Source organism: Cladophialophora yegresii, assembly GCF_000585515.1.
Source record: "Cladophialophora yegresii CBS 114405 chromosome Unknown aczIN-supercont1.2, whole genome shotgun sequence".
NCBI classification, from domain to species: Eukaryota; Fungi; Ascomycota; class Eurotiomycetes; order Chaetothyriales; family Herpotrichiellaceae; genus Cladophialophora; species Cladophialophora yegresii.
In genome coordinates this window covers 675,879-693,463 of record NW_006913046.1, presented here as the reverse complement: position 1 = coordinate 693,463, position 17,585 = coordinate 675,879, and the positions used below count along the sequence as shown (strand labels likewise).

At 53.4% G+C, this 17,585-nt stretch overlaps 6 protein-coding genes across 6 annotated transcripts; 4 read left to right on the top strand and 2 right to left on the bottom strand.

The window, feature by feature from the left end:
- Nucleotides 1-1,297: 1,297 nt before the first annotated feature.
- Nucleotides 1,298-2,641, top strand: A1O7_02167 (uncharacterized protein; the record flags this gene model as incomplete). The annotated part of the gene is made up of 1 exon (XM_007756202.1): nt 1,298-2,641. One exon carries the CDS (start codon nt 1,298-1,300, stop codon nt 2,639-2,641), a length of 1,344 nt encoding a protein of 447 aa, XP_007754392.1.
- A 65-nt stretch (nt 2,642-2,706) lies between these two features.
- Nucleotides 2,707-3,315, bottom strand: A1O7_02166 (uncharacterized protein; the record flags this gene model as incomplete). The annotated part of the gene is made up of 5 exons (XM_007756201.1): nt 2,707-2,843; nt 2,896-2,967; nt 3,023-3,040; nt 3,104-3,142; nt 3,195-3,315. 5 exons carry the CDS (start codon nt 3,313-3,315, stop codon nt 2,707-2,709), a joined length of 387 nt encoding a protein of 128 aa, XP_007754391.1.
- Nucleotides 3,316-4,554: 1,239 nt separating this feature from the next.
- Nucleotides 4,555-5,580, top strand: A1O7_02165 (uncharacterized protein; the record flags this gene model as incomplete). The annotated part of the gene is made up of 2 exons (XM_007756200.1): nt 4,555-4,947; nt 4,996-5,580. 2 exons carry the CDS (start codon nt 4,555-4,557, stop codon nt 5,578-5,580), a joined length of 978 nt encoding a protein of 325 aa, XP_007754390.1.
- A 470-nt stretch (nt 5,581-6,050) lies between these two features.
- On the top strand, nt 6,051-7,376 carry A1O7_02164 (uncharacterized protein; the record flags this gene model as incomplete). The annotated part of the gene is made up of 3 exons (XM_007756199.1): nt 6,051-6,534; nt 6,587-6,645; nt 6,693-7,376. 3 exons carry the CDS (start codon nt 6,051-6,053, stop codon nt 7,374-7,376), a joined length of 1,227 nt encoding a protein of 408 aa, XP_007754389.1.
- A 243-nt stretch (nt 7,377-7,619) lies between these two features.
- On the top strand, nt 7,620-10,052 carry A1O7_02163 (uncharacterized protein; the record flags this gene model as incomplete). Its single annotated transcript, XM_007756198.1, has 1 exon — nt 7,620-10,052. One exon carries the CDS (start codon nt 7,620-7,622, stop codon nt 10,050-10,052), a length of 2,433 nt encoding a protein of 810 aa, XP_007754388.1.
- A 957-nt stretch (nt 10,053-11,009) lies between these two features.
- Nucleotides 11,010-12,503, bottom strand: A1O7_02162 (uncharacterized protein; the record flags this gene model as incomplete). Its single annotated transcript, XM_007756197.1, has 1 exon — nt 11,010-12,503. The coding sequence occupies one exon, from the start codon at nt 12,501-12,503 to the stop codon at nt 11,010-11,012; it is 1,494 nt and encodes a 497-aa protein (XP_007754387.1).
- Nucleotides 12,504-17,585: the final 5,082 nt, after the last annotated feature.

The window sequence follows — 17,585 nt, the reverse complement described above, 5'->3', positions numbered from 1 at the left end:
AAGTCCACACTTCCTGGTGACAAGTTGACCCGGCAGGATGGAACTCAGACAGTGCGAGCCTGGAGGAGTGAGAACATCGCAGGAGATTTTCTGGAGTAATATGTCCACAGCACGTGGCTACAGGCTGATGTTGTGATGGCATGATGGCGGTTATGCAAGGCACAAGTCCACGCTACTGTATCAGCTCTCAAACAGTGCTAAAGGGTTGTCGGTGCCCCTGATGTCTCCCGCGTTGTGGCTTGTGGTGTGTTTCGACGAGTCGGAGCCTTTGTGCATCGAGAAATTCGCGCCAAGAGACGGGATACCAGTGCGCGTCTTGAGAGCCTCAAGCTCTAGGTGCAAGACCTTGACGGCCACCGAGCGCTTAAATGGCCTCTCATGACATAGGTAGTCTCGAGCCAACTTTGATTCACAGGGTCTTCGAAAGGCCGCCAGCAGAAGCGTGAGCGCCTGACGACAGAAGTTCGACAGTGATCCTGAAACGTGCATGCGCTGGCGGGCGGCAATGAAAGGGGCAGGCGGTTAAGGACTCCTGAAGCGTTCCGGACACGACTGTCTAGAGCGGAAGAAGAGGAGATCACACAGTGACACGTGTGAACGATTCAGCAGCAAATACACTTACAGATGAAGAGAAGAGCAGCGTACTCCGTACTGCATGCTGGCGAATCGACGTTCTCACACGAGAAGCAACGAGAGAGCGAGGCAAGTTGCTAGTTGTAGAAGGTTACAGCCAAGGAGTCACGATTGGCATCTTTTCCGACCAGGACTAGTCCTGAAACAGCTCTAGCACGAAGCGCTCTGATTAGTGGCTGCGCCGGTTCGTCATCAAGCACAGCAATCTTACATAATAGCGCCACATAAGGTATTCTCCAGACACCCAGTCACTCACCAGGCTTACCTGGGTACTTACGAAGGTATTTCATTTTCTTAACCGTCAAGGACGTGACCCGAACGATTTACGAGGAGGACGACACTGTCATGCTGGAGGTATTGTTTCTGGTGCTCAGGCGATCGATATTGACACCATCTTCAGTAGCCGGGCGAGCCTTACACGATGTCAAGACGACGTGGCAATCGTCCCAATTGAACTTGTGACAAAACTCACTCGCCGATCATGCTAAGCTGCGTCGTGTCAGCTTGAGGCGTTCGGGCTGACGAGATCCAGAGTCGGCCGCCATGTCCGCCGGGACCAGATACATAAATCTTATGGCTTTGCAGGAATCTGCATCTGCCAACATGATAGAATATCCGAGACACTATTACTTCTTTGCTCCGTCCCAAGTCCAAACGAATCATCATGGGAGATGCAGGAGCGAGCAAAACGCCGTTGAAAATAGCAATTATCGGGGGAGGAATCGGCGGGCTAAGCCTACTATTAGGTATACTGAACCACGGCGACCCGCGGGTTATACAGCCGCACCTTTATGAAGCCGCCCTTGCCTTTGCCGAGATTGGGGCTGGTGTCGGCTTCCTGCCCAACGCGGTACGAGCGATGTATGCAATCGATCCGAAGCTCCATGAAGCATATGGCCGCATAGCGGATGAAGCTCCGCGAGCAGATGTCAACGGCCAGCAGAAGTACGTATTCAGCAAAGTCTATATGGGTATGGAAGGCAGAGGAAGCGGTATGGCCAAGGCATTCGACGAGATCGGCACGGTGTACAATGACAACAAGCTGCGGAACGTTCATAGAGCGGTATTCCTGGACGAGATGGTCAAGCTCTTACCTAACAGCCTCGAGGCTGACCTTGTCAGCTTTGGGAAGAGATGTACAGACATCAGGATACATGATGCCGGAGTGACAGTAGCGTTTTCAGACGGCACCTCCGAAATCGTCGATGCTGTTATCGGCTGCGACGGCGTCAAGTCGGTAGTGCGAAACATTCTTCACCAAGGACAAGAGAAATATGAGCCATGTTTCACGGGAAACTATGCCTATCGAGGCCTCGTTCCAATTGAAGATGCCACCGAGGCGTTGGGAGAAATCGCCGCTGTCCATCACATCCTGATACTCGGGTACGGCGGCCACCTCGTCACCTTTCCTATCAAACAAGGGAAAACGCTCAATGTTGTCGCATTCCATGGTCGATCGGACTGGCCTCACGGCAACAGTTGGGTCGTTCGAGCTACGGTGGAAGACGCGTTGGAGGATTTCAAGGACTGGAGTGAGCCTATCAAAAAGCTCCTTTCCCTGCTTCAAAGGCCCGATAAATGGGGCCTGTTTGATCTTCCACCACTCAAGACTTACACCCTGGACGGCCGAATATGCCTACTGGGGGATTGTGCGCATGCATCAACACCTCATCAAGGTGCAGGGGCCGGCATGGCTATTGAAGACGCCGCAGTCCTCAGTCGAGTACTGGGAGAGATCAAGACACCTGACAGGGTACAACTCACAAGAGCCTTTGCAGCCTATGACGCTGTGCGGAGGGACCGAACTCAAAAAGTCGTGACCAGGAGTAGAACCCGAGGCATGCTTTATGATTTCGAACTGTCTGGTGTCGGTGACGATCTTGAGAAGGTCCGAGACACATTATCCACCCAATGGGACTGGATATGGGATTTGGATATCGATGCTCATTGCCGCGAGGCGCTCGGTATCATGCATCAGACCCATATGGTCGGGAACGACTCTCCGTAATACAATGGGCAGAATCGATTGTGAACTGCACCATATCCCTGCTTTCGCGCTCCTCTTGAAACCATCTATTTCTTTCCGCTGCCCAAGTTCTCCTGAACCGATCCTCCCACTGCGCCCTTGTCTGTAAAATGCTTGCCGATAGCGCCCTGCGACGAGAATGGGCCACCGACAGCTTCGCCGACGCTACCGATTGACCCCTCAGCTACATCCATTGTCAGTCTTGGAGCCACCAGACGCAGTTGATCCTAACTCACGCTGGAATTGCTTGCCAACCGCGCCGTCCTTGTCGAAAATGGGCTTCTTCTCTCCTTGCATCTGCTCGGCAGCTGAAAATGGTGAGCACAGTGCCAGTATTAGGTCACAAGAGGCAATTCGTCATACCGGATTGTGCGGTGCTACCTGCAAGCACACAAAGTTAGTAACAGTGTTCTATGAGCGAGAGATCAGAGTCCGATCACGTACCAACCGAGCCCTTGTCCGTGAACTCCTTTCCCACCGCACCTGCGAATCTGTCAGATTTGTCGACATGGCGGTCCGAGAAGAGGCTACTCACCCTTGCTGCTAAATGGGCCGCCGACTTTCTCCCCGACCTGGCCAACATTGCCCTCCGGCTGGAATTGAGAGCCTACGGAGCCCTTGTTCGCATCGAGCGAGGATTTGTCTTGGTCAGCCATTCTGGCGGAGTATGCAGAGAATGGTCGCGAGGTCTGCGATGTGATCAGAAGTTGAGCGCGCTGTGTCTGGCGAGCAAGACGATTCATAATTGGTGTAGTTTGAGCTGTGAGAATGTTGCGGAAACGAAAAAGTGAGGTTGAAAGCGAGACGAATCTGAGTGACACACCTGAATTAAATGTCAGTTCCGATGCACTGCACGACATCACATCAAGGATCGAGCTTCCGCCGGCATCATCCTGACGTCAACAGCGCAAGCTCGTGTAAGCCTCTGTGGGGACGTACCTTTTCTGTACTGAGACGCCTCTAATTACGAAATATCGAGCTTCTAGGCTCCGATTCCGCCAGCTGAATACTGGTTGCACAGGTAGATGTCGGGGTAGAAGACAATGGAGATGGACTTCAAGGTCAGTTGTACTCCCAAGGAATTTGATAGTCCAGTCTACGTCACTTCTACATCTCCGAACCTTAACGTGGAGATCGATTTGGAACGAGGTACACCTAACTATCAGGGCACGCCATTCCGGTCCAAGAGACGACTCGGCTTTCCTGGGAGGAGTGAGAGCAGTGCTTCATAAGGTACGAGTTAGCACGTAAACCGATTGGTTTTGCTGGTCACCTCTACGAAGGCAGATCCAGTGGTGACGTAGTGCGCGTCTCAATGCGGGGAAGTTGTGCCAGTGCGACAAACAGTCCAAATATGCCCAGAAGGACCTTCATCTTTCGCTGTGTGGTCCGCGTTACTTGCCAGCCTGCTTTTTGCCTTGAGAACTGGCCAGAGTATCTGGTCAGATGGGCATATTCGACGAGGATCGTCGCTTCCGTTGTTGGGTAGTTCGAGGACATAGGAGGACCTATCTACGGTTGGGACCGCGTGCCATACCCAGAAGGTTCGGCTGGACTTCACCATGCAGGCACGACGGGTGACTGCATGTCGATTCATCTGTGTCTCTTGCCTTCTTCTTTTCCATCTCTCCAACTGCTCTCTCTGCATCGCAAAGGTTCCCTCGACCGAGTGAAGGGTTTTTTCTTTCGTTGGATTTTTGGATCTTGTCTTAGAACACTCTCATTGTTAACTGTGTTTCTTGGACCTCGAGAGTGAATTGCGTCCTGCGACATGTTACCTGAGCTCTACAGATTCAGTATTCCGACCCGTATCTCCAACTGATGCGCTTGCAACATAATATTATTTGAGAAGAACGTCCGCCAGAGAAGCCTGGAGTTTCCCCAAAGCCGCCTTCATGGCGTCCACGCCATCCTCCACGAGCCGTATCAACGGCACCGCGGTTGAGAATGCCTTCCCAACTCCACCTACCGGTGATACCGCTCCTGAGAATGCCTCCCGCCTCAATGGCCGGATATCCCCAGCTCCTAGGAAGCTTCTGCCTTTACAACGTGCACAATCTACTCCGCCAGAGCTTTCGCATTCGACTCAATTCGGCGTCTTGACCAAAGGCTCCCAGGGCCTGTCAGACCTGGCAAGCCTGGAACATTCGTGGAGCAAACTGGGATTGTCGAAGAAGAAAAGCCAATACTACGACAACGCCTTCGCGTATCGTGAACCAAATAATACTGCAAAGGAAAGAGTGGCGAAGGACTCCGTCATCTTGGCCGAGGTGAAGCTGAACTGCTGCGTAAGATGGACGGTCCGACCATGCGAGCGTCACTGACAACCGGCGTAGGTCGAGTCTGAAAAGGAATTCCTCATCGATCTGTCCTTCCGTCTCTCAGAAATCTATCAGCGTCCGGCGTCTTGCGTCATGGCCATGGTGACAACAGACGTCCAAATGCTCCTGGGAGGAAACTCGGAACCGGCATACCATCTTACAATTACGGCTCTGCCTTCGGAAATAGCAGCCACCAAGAACAAGAGAGGTACACATCTGATCCAAGATTTCATCCAGGACACTCTCCAAATCCCTCCAAAGCGTGGGGTTCTTCGGTTCGATGCGGTCGCGGAAGGGAACCTGGCGACGAACGGCGTGACTGCTCTGCAGGAGATTGAGCAACTTGAGAGACAGTCATCCGATGAGGATGGTATGTTACGAGCATTGAGTCGTCAGAGAAGTCGAAGGAGCAAGAAATCAAGTGCGCCAGCTTTCGCTGAGCGCTTTCGAGTTGGTCTGCCTTCGGTCAGATCTACCACTCCTTCCAGTCAACGTTTCAATAATGCTGAGACAACACAGACCAGATCGGTGGACGCCATTGGCCTGAGCAAGAAGCGTGTCAAGAAGCGGCAAAGCATTTTGGGATTCTTCAGGAAGTGATGATGGCGGTATTAGGGATCGGCTTTTGCATTGTACTCAGCATTGGAATATGTGCCATGGGAGACGGATAATGATATGACGAGTTCACGATGGGTTCTGGTATAGGGATAGGCATCTAGTGTAGGAACCACGCAACCAATGTTGCTACCAGTAATCAGTACCCAGGAAAGAAGGGTCCGCATATCCGATTTCACAGATACAATTTCTTCGAGCACTCCGGCAGCTCATTTTTGTGAGCTGGGGGTCGGTTCTAGTGCTGCCTCACTTCACTCAACGTGGTAGTTCCGCCTTTTCATACACAACTGCCTCACCATTGTGGCGGGAACCACCCCGAAGTAACTGCCTGCCCACAAGCATCGAAGAAGCCTATTGTCACAACTTCAAACTTCTCCGGGCAGGCATGTCGGACCCAGACACATCTCACACTTTCCTCACCTCTTTAACATTACTTGGCCCATATTATCCTCAACATGGAACTTCCCAGTCATGACAAGTACCACAGACTGTTGAGCTCGCCGTATGCGTGCTTGCAAGAGCTGGATGAAAGTTATTTCAAAGCAGTTGAGTACTGGACAGTGCAAGGTCGACGCGGCGTGGAGAATGCGAAGGTGGAATTACAACATATCGACGAAGCTTACGGCGCGCTCTTTCAGGAGTACCTGAAAGACCAAGAAGGCGTGGGATATGAGAAGGCGAAGTACACCATGCAACAGGTGGTCAACGGCCAAGAACGCATGACCAAGCCGAGTGAGGGCGACGAAGACCTTTGGGTTCCTCCTCGACAGGAGAGATCTGCTTCACCTAAAATGGGAGACGGCATCGAAATCGACGAGTTAGCAGACTATGAAAAGATGGAGCAGCCGACCGTGTACAATTCAAATCCTATGCGGGGATTTGCCATTCGAGAGATCACGGGTGACATCAAAGATGCTCCTGACAGAGCAGTCATTGTCCGTATGTGAGTAATCAGTGATGGCCACGCAGAGACTGATACGCGCCTTGATAGATGCAGTCAACTGTCAAGGAGTCTGGGGATATGGGATTGCCAAAGAGCTCAAAAACATGGTACGACTACACCCCAATCATTTCGGCCCCTGCCTGACTATTTCAAGTGTCCAGCAGCATTCGAGATCTACAGATTACACTGTCAACGGGCTAGCCGCCCATACTATCTTGCTGGGACTTGCCTCCTTATCGCTCCGCAGCGATCCGACTACGAGCAAAAACGGAAGCTGAAACTCAGAGGCGTTGATAATGCCCTCAGCCGGGAGGTCCCTCTCCCAAAAACGCGTCATTGGATAGCCTGCCTCTTCACCAGCACTGGCTATGGTAAACGGAACCTGAAAATGAACAATCCCGGCAAAGACTCCCCGTCCCAGATCCTCAATCACACGCGGCTCGCCCTTGAGGAATTTCGAACACGCCTCGAGGACTATGAGATACCGGATTCTAACAAGGTAACAACAAGTGACGCCGTCGACGAAACGCCCGGAGAGATATGGAGCTCAAAATTCAACAGCGGTGCATTTGGAGTTGATTGGGAACTCACTCGCGATATCCTGGTAGAGGAGTTTGATGGTTCCAGGTGCCAATGGACGCTCGTGGAGAAGGTCAGTAGTGGAGGCGATGAATCTCCGGCGTCTGTTGACTCGAATGTCACGGAAGGTTCTGTTTTCGAGCACGCCCGGAGACATGCTCAAATTGAAATTGAGAACCGTCTAAAGACAAAGAATGGTGATCCAGTAGAAGGTGACCTGCCTTTGCGGGATGCACTGCGGGAAATGGGTTTTCAATGATCATGTGCAACGGGAAGATATCTCAGTGTACACTGATTCTGCTGGGGAGTTTCCAAGCGTATGTGGGCGGACAAGACGAGGCGTTGGAAAATAGGGGAAGCGCTATTCCTCAGGTGGACTAGGCTGTAGATCTTTGTCTTGGCGGTCAATGAAATCTCAAACTGAGCGTCAACCAATGATTCACTATGTTTTCTGCCTCACCTCGCTGGACTGCCTATGATTGTCGGTTTTCAAACCATTAACATGAACGGGCAAGACGCTGACTCTCGCCCTTCGAAGCGTGTCAAGCTTGATTCAAGTGATGCCGACGTGACGATCGTGAGCACCTCAACGATGGCTTACCAAGGCCATGAAAGCCACATTCAGCAAGGATCGCTTGTGTCGGATGATACAGCCAAAGAGAGACAGGTGGGTATCGCTGCTTTTGTGGATGGATCCCGCTCTGTCTTCCGAGGGATTCTCAAGAAGCGGTACACGGATTTCTTGGTTAACGAAATCTTGCCAAACGGAATCGTGGTGCATTTGAGCTCGATAAAGGTACAACATCGGGCCGTGCTGCCTACGTCTGGGAGGACTGCCTCAGCTGCAAACGGAGGGTTGGCGCAGGCAGATCAGGAGATTGCACGAGGGCAGCCCACTGGCGAAGGGGCGACGGGGCAAAAGGTACCGGACACTGAGAAGGCACTGGAACCAGATGCTGCGAAGCGGCCAGATACGAATGGAGAATCTGCACAGGTGAATCTGGCCCTATCTTCGAACCACAGAAAGCTAACGAGAAACCAGCTCTCCGAGGCCGACCGCGCAATACTCCTGGGGTACTTCGGCGACGAAACAGTCGACCAGATGTCCTCTCTCTACCAATCAATCCTAGGCCATCCAGACTGGAAATCGAGAGACCATCCCATGGTCCGCACAGAGTTTACCTCCGACCGAAACGTCCGGTCCCAGATACATCAAGATATCCGCCGTATCTTCGACGGCAAGATCGACTCTTCCACAGACAAAGATGGTATCCTCGTGCTCACCGCATCACATGCAGCGTTAGCCAACAACCGTGACCGCAACCGTGGTTGGAACAGCAAACCGAACAGTGATCGATCCTCACGCCCCAACAAACTCAGCTGGCAGGACCGCGGTGGCGAATATCTCCACTTTTCTCTCTACAAGGAGAACAAGGATACCCTGGAGGTCATCTCGTATCTGACGAAGCAGTTGAAGACGAACACCAAGACATTCCAGTTCGCTGGCACAAAGGACCGACGCGCTGTGACCGTGCAGCGGGTTAGCGCGTATCGTGTAGAGGCGGAGCGGCTAGCGGGGTTGAATCGGTCGTTGAAATATGCGGCGGTTGGAGATTATGAGTATCACAAACAGGGCCTTGAACTCGGCGACCTTAGTGGGAACGAATTCGTCATCACCTTGAGGGAATGCGAGCTCGAAGGATCGTCTTCTGACGGTATCGCTGTTGAGTGGAAAGCTGAACTCCATTCTTATTTGCAGACATCCCTTCAACGACTACGCGAGAAAGGATTCCTCAACTTCTACGGCCTACAGAGATTCGGTACCTTCGCAACCCGTACGGACATTGTCGGCCTTCATATCCTCAAAGGAGACTTCAAGAGCGCGTGCGACGCGATCCTCGAATTTTCACCACTGGCTCTCAACGAAGATACTTCGGAGAGTCATCTTCTTGTTGGCCACGATGATAGATCCCGCGCCGAAGGTATCAATATCTGGCGTGACACGGGTAGGATCAACGAAGCGCTCGACAAGATCCCCCGCAAGTTCTCCGCCGAGTCGAACATCATACGACACCTCGGTAAGCATCGACAGGACTACCTCGGCGCGCTACTGGGTATCCAGCGGAACCTCAGGCTTATGTACGTCCACGCTTATCAGTCCTTGGTATGGAATCTTGCGGTCGGCGAGCGCTGGCGCCTGTATGGAGAAAAGGTCGTGGAAGGAGACCTTGTCCTTGTCCACGAGCATAAGGACAAACACATGGATCTCGAGACGGCCGCTCGGGAGACCGTCGACGCGGACGGCGAAATCGTTATACAACCGTCCCACGACGACAGGGCGTTCGACAAGGACGACATGTTCGAACGAGCCCGCGCATTGACCGCGGAAGAGGCAAACAATGGAAAATACTCAATCTTCGATATTGTCCTTCCCCTCCCGGGATTCGATGTGCTTTACCCGGCCAACGCGTGCGGGGAATGGTATAAGACCTTCATGGCGAGCGAGGCCGGCGGTGGCCTCGATCCATACAACATGCGACGCAAGCAGAAAGATTTCAGTCTCAGTGGCGGGTACCGGAAGATGCTGGCACGCATCGGTGAGGCCTGGGAGGCCAATGTGCAGGAGTATGGTGGCGAGGAAGGAGAGAAACAGTTTGTGGAGACGGATTTGGAGCGGATCAAGAAGGGTGAGCAAAAGACCAACATGGGGGCGGAGCAGACTAGAGTGGCAGACGACGCTGCCGTTGCCGCAGAGACGCCAAACCCGCCGCAGCAGGCATTGACGGAGCAGTCTACGGAAGCACAACAGGCCAAAAAGCTCGCCGCGGTCCTCAAGTTCCAACTTGGCTCCAGCCAATATGCCACCATGGCGCTGAGAGAGCTGTCGAAGGGCGGAATTCAGGCTTACAAGGCGGAGTTTATTGGCGGGCGGTAGGCGGGTCAGCCGTGATGGTGTGTGGTCACCGGCTTCCTCATTGGGTGGTTGGATATCGGATGCTCGTGATCCCGCGCGAACAGACATGCTACTTGAATCCTCTGTTGGGCATCATTATCGCCTTTCTCTCCCGGGGTGCTCCTCTGTTACTCTGGCCTATTCCTGCGAGGGTCGTCCGCCGAGATGGCCGCACCGAAGCACAATGCCGTAGCGGGTGTAGCTGACTTTGGCCCCTCGGGGGCTCTGGTCTGTATGGGGCACATGCCCCTGAGTTTGGGACTTCCGCCCGACATTCCGGGGTGAGGGAGTATAGCAGCCGGTATGAGGGCGCATGACATGTTACTAATCAGGACCTGTTACTGTGCTGGTCCGGGACGATTTTTGGGCTTCAGGTCGTACTCGATGAATCAGATACTGGAAGCCATTATTGTTTCTGGGATGCCTGCCGGTAAAGGCACAACCCTTGGCTCGGGATCGTCCTGTCGACCCACTGATCGAGATGCATTGTAGATCTAGGTTGGCGACGGTACCTCACCCGACGACATGAGATCTGAATGCTGTTATCATTCCCGTAGTACAATTGAGTTTCGCATGCTGTTTCAGAGCAGGACAGCAGCGTGAGCTTAGCTGCGTGTTTCCACCGCGAATCTCTGCCACGACGCTGTCTGAAGATGCCTCCCACTCGGACCCGGGACGGCCTACCCGAGTGGCGTTACGTCAGCCCCGAATGCGTCATCAACTGGTACCCATTACCCACGGGCACCCTCTGTAACTAGCGGGAGTTTCACCAGTAGGTAAAATACGCTTGGATTAAGTCGCAGCGCACAGTCAGTGACCTTGAATGCTCATCAAATTACAGTCATAAGTCAATATCTATCCTCGGAATTACAACACTACAATTTCGAGCCGCTGATTCACGCATCCTTCGGTAAAGCAGCCTTCGCTCGCCGAGACCGCTCAAGACTTCACCCGTTCCAGCTCGCCCATGATCTCCCTCATCTCCGCCTCACTCGGCAGATTGACCACCGTCAAGTACAAGATGTCCTTTTGTAATACCTTCCTGATCACGCCCTGTCTTCGCTTCGGCAGTCGGCCCATCTCCGCATTCTTCACATCTGATGGGCTCAGTTCGTATCCTCTCTTGTGTGCCCTTCTCTGAGCTCGCCGCCCCCGTTTCTTGGCTTTCGGGTCGAAGTGCCCACCAGTAAGAAGCCCGAGAATGGTGCCCGAGTTGGCCGGGTGATTCGGATCGCTGAATCGAGAGGCAAACGTCTTCTCCGGAGAAGGCACCGCGAGCTTGCTGTCCGGGTGCATCCCGGCGTAGCTCGCCTGCGCACGACGGTCGAGATAGCTTGCCAAGAAACCCCCCGTAGCGCGGAGCTTGTCCTGGGCGCGTCGTGAGAGTGGTGGGTCGCTCTGGGCGGGGCCGGAGGAACCCTCCGCTGAGTTGAGCGCTGATACTGCGGCTGCGTCGATGGCAGGGTAGATCAGGGGCGCGGACTCGGGAAGGGAAAGCTCGCCCTTGCTGACGCCCGAGGCGAGGCGGAGTTTGGCGAGCTTTTGTTTCAGCGCGGAGTCCGGGATCGAGGTTGCCTTGGCGAGGGCTTGGTCTGCCGCGCTGACGCTCGAGAGGTCTACCCCGAGGAGCGGCTCATGCGGGCTGTCGGGCTTGAAGGTCATGATCATGCAGTATAGGCCACGTGGCTTGAAGAGAGATTCGTTGATCTGATCGAGGTAGGTGTTTCCGCGGTGGCGTGTTTGGATCTCCTCTGCAGTATGACTGGCCACTTGCACAGCGATGGTGGTGGCCATGGCGATGGGGCTGGGCACGAATCCCGCGGCGAAGCAAGCCAGATTGATCACGTCGAAGACCGGGCTGGCTTTGGAGGCGCGGTCAAGGTCGTTGATGAAGTCGATAAAGGTCTTCTGGTCAATGCCCGCGCACTCGCCGAGTAAAGGGGCGTAAGCGCGCACAAAACCTCGACTTTGATCCTTCGGTCGGCGCTGCGGGAGTATGACGGGGCATGGTAGTGGTTTGATGTTCACGGAGGGCAGAGCTGAGAGCTGGTGCGTGTCCACGAAAGCCCGGGCGACGTCCTGGTCTGAAGCCGGTGGAGCTGCTGCTTCTTCGTATGACGGTGGGGGTTGCTCGAGCTCTTCTGCGGCTTCATCAAGGGCCCATTCGGCATTGTCATTAGCCAGAGCAGAACTGCTGATACTCGAAGAATCGTCGTCTTCTTCCGCGTCAGAAGGGCTTTTCTTTTCCGAAGAATGCCCTGTGGGAAGCGTTGGAGCCGTTAGGCGCGAACTCTCCCCGGTCTCGTGTTGGACTGCGGGGTTCGGTGACACTCCGCGCTCTCTGGCTGCCTTCTTCTTGTGGTCGGCGATCACCTCCGACGCCGCACCGATGGCCGCGCCAACACCCTTGGTCAGCCTACTTATGATAGGCATGGAAAGAAGTGCTTGAGGAAGACTCGTAACAGGACTTTGGGGAGCGGGATGCGGAAATAGCTTCAACCTTGCACGAAGGGAGAGTATCTTGTAGATGGAGGATGACTTATTGTACAGTACGATTGCGCTGGGGCTTGAGATGCGATCTTCTGAAGCACAGCGACAACCCCTTCTTATATGCGTCGCCTTGATCTTTATGATCGACAAGGGCTGTAGAGACTCGACCTCTTCCAGGTTAGAACCGCGAACGGTTACATGGTCAGTTTTCCTTCAGCATAGCCTCACGCTCCCAACAGAACGGTTCGTTCGCGGTATGCTCCAAAAGGGGCTAGTCCAACCAGGGAATATTGGCAACGCGGGCGGCGAAAAGCTTGGATGGTGAGCCTAATCGGCAGCGTACGTAATCAGGAAGCCCCCCGCACTGCCCACCTCAACCCACCAATCACGCGCCGATCACCCACCTACCGCCAGTTCTGTGCTTTGCCATTAAATATACGGCCGCGGCGAAGGTCAATGCCCTCCACTATAAGAGACGGGCATGCTCGGACCGAGTCTCGCATCACATCCTGGGCCTCCATCATCTGCGGAACCTGGCAGAGTGAAGAAACGTATCATGAGCGCTGAAACAGAGACACGCTTGGCGACTTCGTCTGATGGCCCAAAGAACGATACCCCTCGTGGTGTGACCGGCGGACAAGCCTTTGGGCCGACTTGACAGGTCTGCATGTCAGAGTCTTTCCCTGTGTTTCCCTTCGTGAGTATCACCTAAGCCACGAGTTCAGCACGTCGTTGTTGGGTTTGGTCGTGCGATGCGACAGTTCCATCACGGTCTTCCTTCGGACGTCCCTGTTACAGCAGGGAAGTTGAACAGGTCCGCTTCTCCGGGTTCCTGGTGTCGCTGTGCGACGGTAACGCCGATGCTCAACAGGCGGTAAGTCACGTCGCCGCATCTTACCAAAATCTGTTTTAGGAAGCGATGCTTGCAGCCAGACAATCAAGTCACCCGAGAATGAAGGTCCGACGAACGTTCCCCCCGTAACGACTCGAAGGGGCAGTGCTTGTAACCCAGCTGCTGTCTAGGGGATCACCTGCTCTTTGGTTGTACAGCAGACAAGCGTGTTGGGCGGGGCACGTGCGAGCTCATCGGTGTGGTCGGCCGTTGTATTTGAAACAGCCTGAGCGGATTCAGACTGGTTACCATTGCGGAGAGATAAGGCGGACCTACGAAGAATCGTTGATTTTTACTCTGCAGTCGTGTTTGTCCTTTCTGGCTTGATCCTGGTGTTGGCAATCCTTGAGGAGATCTAATTGCGGAGTAATCCAGGGTAATCCAGATAGCCCAGACGTCTGTAACCATGTGGCGGTCAATACATTGGCGTTGCAAGATGTCTGCAGGTGGTTGGAGACAGGAATAATCTAGTGGCAGGCAGATTTAAGGATTTTTGACATAGGGGTACGGTTCGATTATTGGTCAAGGACAATGATCTTCTCGTTCATTGCACGAGGAGCGTCTTGGATCTCACAGTTCTCGTTTCGTAGCCGATGATGTCGCAGCAAGGACGTAGTAATCAAGTGCCTTAGATAAGGTCCAAGCCTGAGTTATTGCAAGGTTGTAACTGACTGGGTCTCGAATATCAGAAGCAACATCATTTGATCCATGGTAAATACCTCCTCCCCAAAGACGGCCGTGCAGGACTCAGGGACAGGCTCTAGCGCTAAGATTTTGCCAAAGCGGGAGCGGACGAGCACGGTTAGCGAGATCTGGATGCCCGGGATAAGCATCAGCAAGATCTTGGTTATACTTTAGACTCCCGCTTCCCTTGACAGCAATAACGCGAAACCCAACCTCCGCCAGCGGAAGACAACTAAGTGCATCTTGACTCCATATCCACCGAGCATCTGGCGTTGCCAGGCACCCAAGGGTTGTCAAGCCGCAGTTGCAGTGTTGTGATGTTTGAGAGCGCCTTATACACTTCCTAATTGGTTCAGTCCTGCAAGTTTAGTTCTTCGTTCATCAAAGATCGACTCGAACGAAACGATCCATAGGGTTCATCGACCTGCCTAGATGGTGAATTGCTCAATCGAGGTGCCGAGACTCGGCAAATAAAGCTCTTGTATGGACAGAAAGCCGTGTGATAGAAACTCTTACCTTCTCTCCAAAAGCATTCGGTGACCAGTCGAGAACGATAAAAAATTGGCAGTGGCAAATCGCGGACTCCAGAATCGGAGCGGCACACCTACACCTAACGGTGAAAGCAAAAGCATCGGAAAATAAAGAGATCCGAATCGAAAGCTAGAGCTGTTGTGCATGTCCGCGTCACCATCCCAACAGAATGCTCTCTCCGCATTCTACAAAGGCATTGTCCTCCTCGGACTGCCACAGGATGAATATTGCTTCGGGCCTTGAAGAGGAGGATTCTCCCAGCGAATCAGTCCAGTCGTAACAAGAAGAATCATGATCACTTCAACCAAAGTGTTGAGAGCTTCTGGCCAGCCGCAGACCACTGTCGCCCTCCTTTTCGAAAAGCTCCTTCCTCGCGGGGCATCGTGCAAAGACTTGTTCGGACAAATTGGTTGGCCATAAGCCTTCGGTGCCTGAACGCTGCATGGACGATATCGCAGGGGGACGGGCGCACATGATCGCCAATAGTTCCATACTTCAAAAGAACCCTCTTTTCCCGGCCAGAAGATGCAGCTGAGAGTGGAAGAAAACCATGATTTAAGTTCGCTCGACGCGTGGTCGTTGCCCAAGTGCCCCCGTGTCGGCGATATAGAATCATGGGGCAACAGGAGTCCACCGAAATTCAAAGTTTGAGTCAAGCGGGGTTCAGGAATGTCGGAGCTGCGCACGTAAGATTTTCATTGCTGGCCTGGGTGGGCTCATTTGTTAACTTAAGGGGTCTTGAAGCATGCGTTCAGCAGCTTTCGGGAAACGCATGCAACATGGCCTGATGCTTGCGTGTGGCATGTGAGAGGGGAAGGGGATCGCGGAGTCAAGTCGGTGTGCATGTGGCATTTGTGTACTCCGTAGCTGATCTGGAACCTCCGATATCAGTGGAGAGGTACTCCTCGCCGTTGGACAAGATTCTACTGGCGGTTCATTTATCGGAACCCGTAGGCTGTTGCACAATCTCAGAGCAGACGACGAAGCATTCTCGAAGCAGCTCTTCAACTCCATCACGAGCAAAAGATGGCAGTTCCAAGCCTGTCGCTGGTTGGTGAGAAAGTTCCGTAAGACTTTTAGCACAAGTGACGCAACGCCGGAGTGGAGCTGTGTCCCGGGGGCTTCCTGCCTGGAACAAATTCGTATCAGTCGTCTAGGGCCCGTGTAAGGCGGCATCGATGGGGGCACAGGGGACATAGTCAGAGTAACGGTCGAACAGCAGCAGGCACGATCGTATCCTTGTATGACGTGTATAACTGCCGGAACTGCATTCTCCCGGTCCCTAAAAGCAGGATACCTCGTAACAGTTGCACAAGTGTACGGAGTACGCGAGTAGCACATGCGGAAAATGATCTCCCCCTTGAACCTGGGAAGGCCTGAGCGACTCTAAACCGCCGACACATCTCTTTTCGACGAGCAATCTGGAGGATGCGCAGCCAGGCCGGGAGCGATCTGTAGGCGTGATATTTGCGGGGCCCAGCTTAACCAAGAAAAGCCTGGCCCGCTCGCTCTAAGCGTGATCAGCATTGAACTTGTTTCGGTTGTTCGGTTACTCAGCCTATTAAGGAGCGCCCGATATGCACGCAACATAAATAGGTAGAGTTGATGCCGCCCCTGGCCTTTGGGTGAAATATCCATGGTTCACAACTGACAGACAAGGTCTCAAGCAGGTTCAGACTTTACTCTCCGGAAATTGCCGAAGGTACATAAATGCATTAGCTTGACTATACAATAATATACAAAGCAAAGTAATGATTATGTCAATTCTCAAGACAGCATGCCAACTTGTTTCTCTATTTGTGGGCGTCTGGCTCGGGAGGGAGGCGATAAAGACATATCAGACCGTCAGCATCATGCGAGCAATTCGAAGCTCTCGTGCAAGGGTCTGCGCGTGGATTGCAAGGACAATGCAGTAGTACGGACTTGCCAAACCACTGCTGATATAGATATTAACAGTACCCCGTACGCGAGGACCAGCTGTGAGAGTCCGTGGTGCTCCGCGACTGATGACGGCTCAAAGCCGCCAGTAAGAAACACGCAAGGTGTCGCTGCATTGGTGTCAGCCTCTGTAGATGTGTGCATCGGCCCATCTAACGAGCGGGCATCGCCCGAAACATAAAACTGATCGAGGCCATTGGCTGGAATGAAGGGAGCAGTCGCTCGCCTCTATCATGACTTCGTGACTCCGTTGCGCGTAGATTCTTTGAGCTGGGTGCATTCCAGGCGCGCGAGCAAGGGCCAGGCCTCCAAGGTTTAAGGGCACGGCAGCAAGGAAGTGCGGGCGCCAGGCAGTAGAAGGCTTGCGCCTAACCTTAACTGGAGCGCTGCACTGCAGTCACGGGCAGACGGGCAGAACGCGTGTTCCCTTCTCTCTCTGGGCAGCACCGCCGTCACCCTTGAACGCGCACTAACAAGAATCTGCACTAGGCATTAGACCCATCTCAAGAACGCTCCCCTCCTGTGGGTGCATCGACCACTCTCGCTGCTGTTTCTCCTGAACGCTGATGCTTGGGCCTTCTCCTTCCGCACCAATTGCCAATTGTCAATCTTCAGATCAATCGCTGCAAACTGCACCAGGAACTTCCTTCCCTCCCAATTCATTCATCACTTCATACAGTTTTCCTTCTATCTGTACCCATCGACGCCGTCTTTTCGCCGTTGTTGTCACCGTCTTCGGTTGCTCGCCTCTTCCTCTGCCCAATACCTTGTACACGCGCCGCAGCTGTAACATTCGTTTGTTAGCTGTCGGGCTTTGCTGCCTGCCAGGTTTCTTGGGAGACAAGTTCTCCCTGCCCTTCGCTTCATCTTGGACTGTCGACAACGATTCCACTCACATCCTTTAATCAACCTTCGTTTCGCTCAGTTGACGCTCGACTCGATCACCGCCGTCCCCCAACCATTGGATCCCAAATCAATCA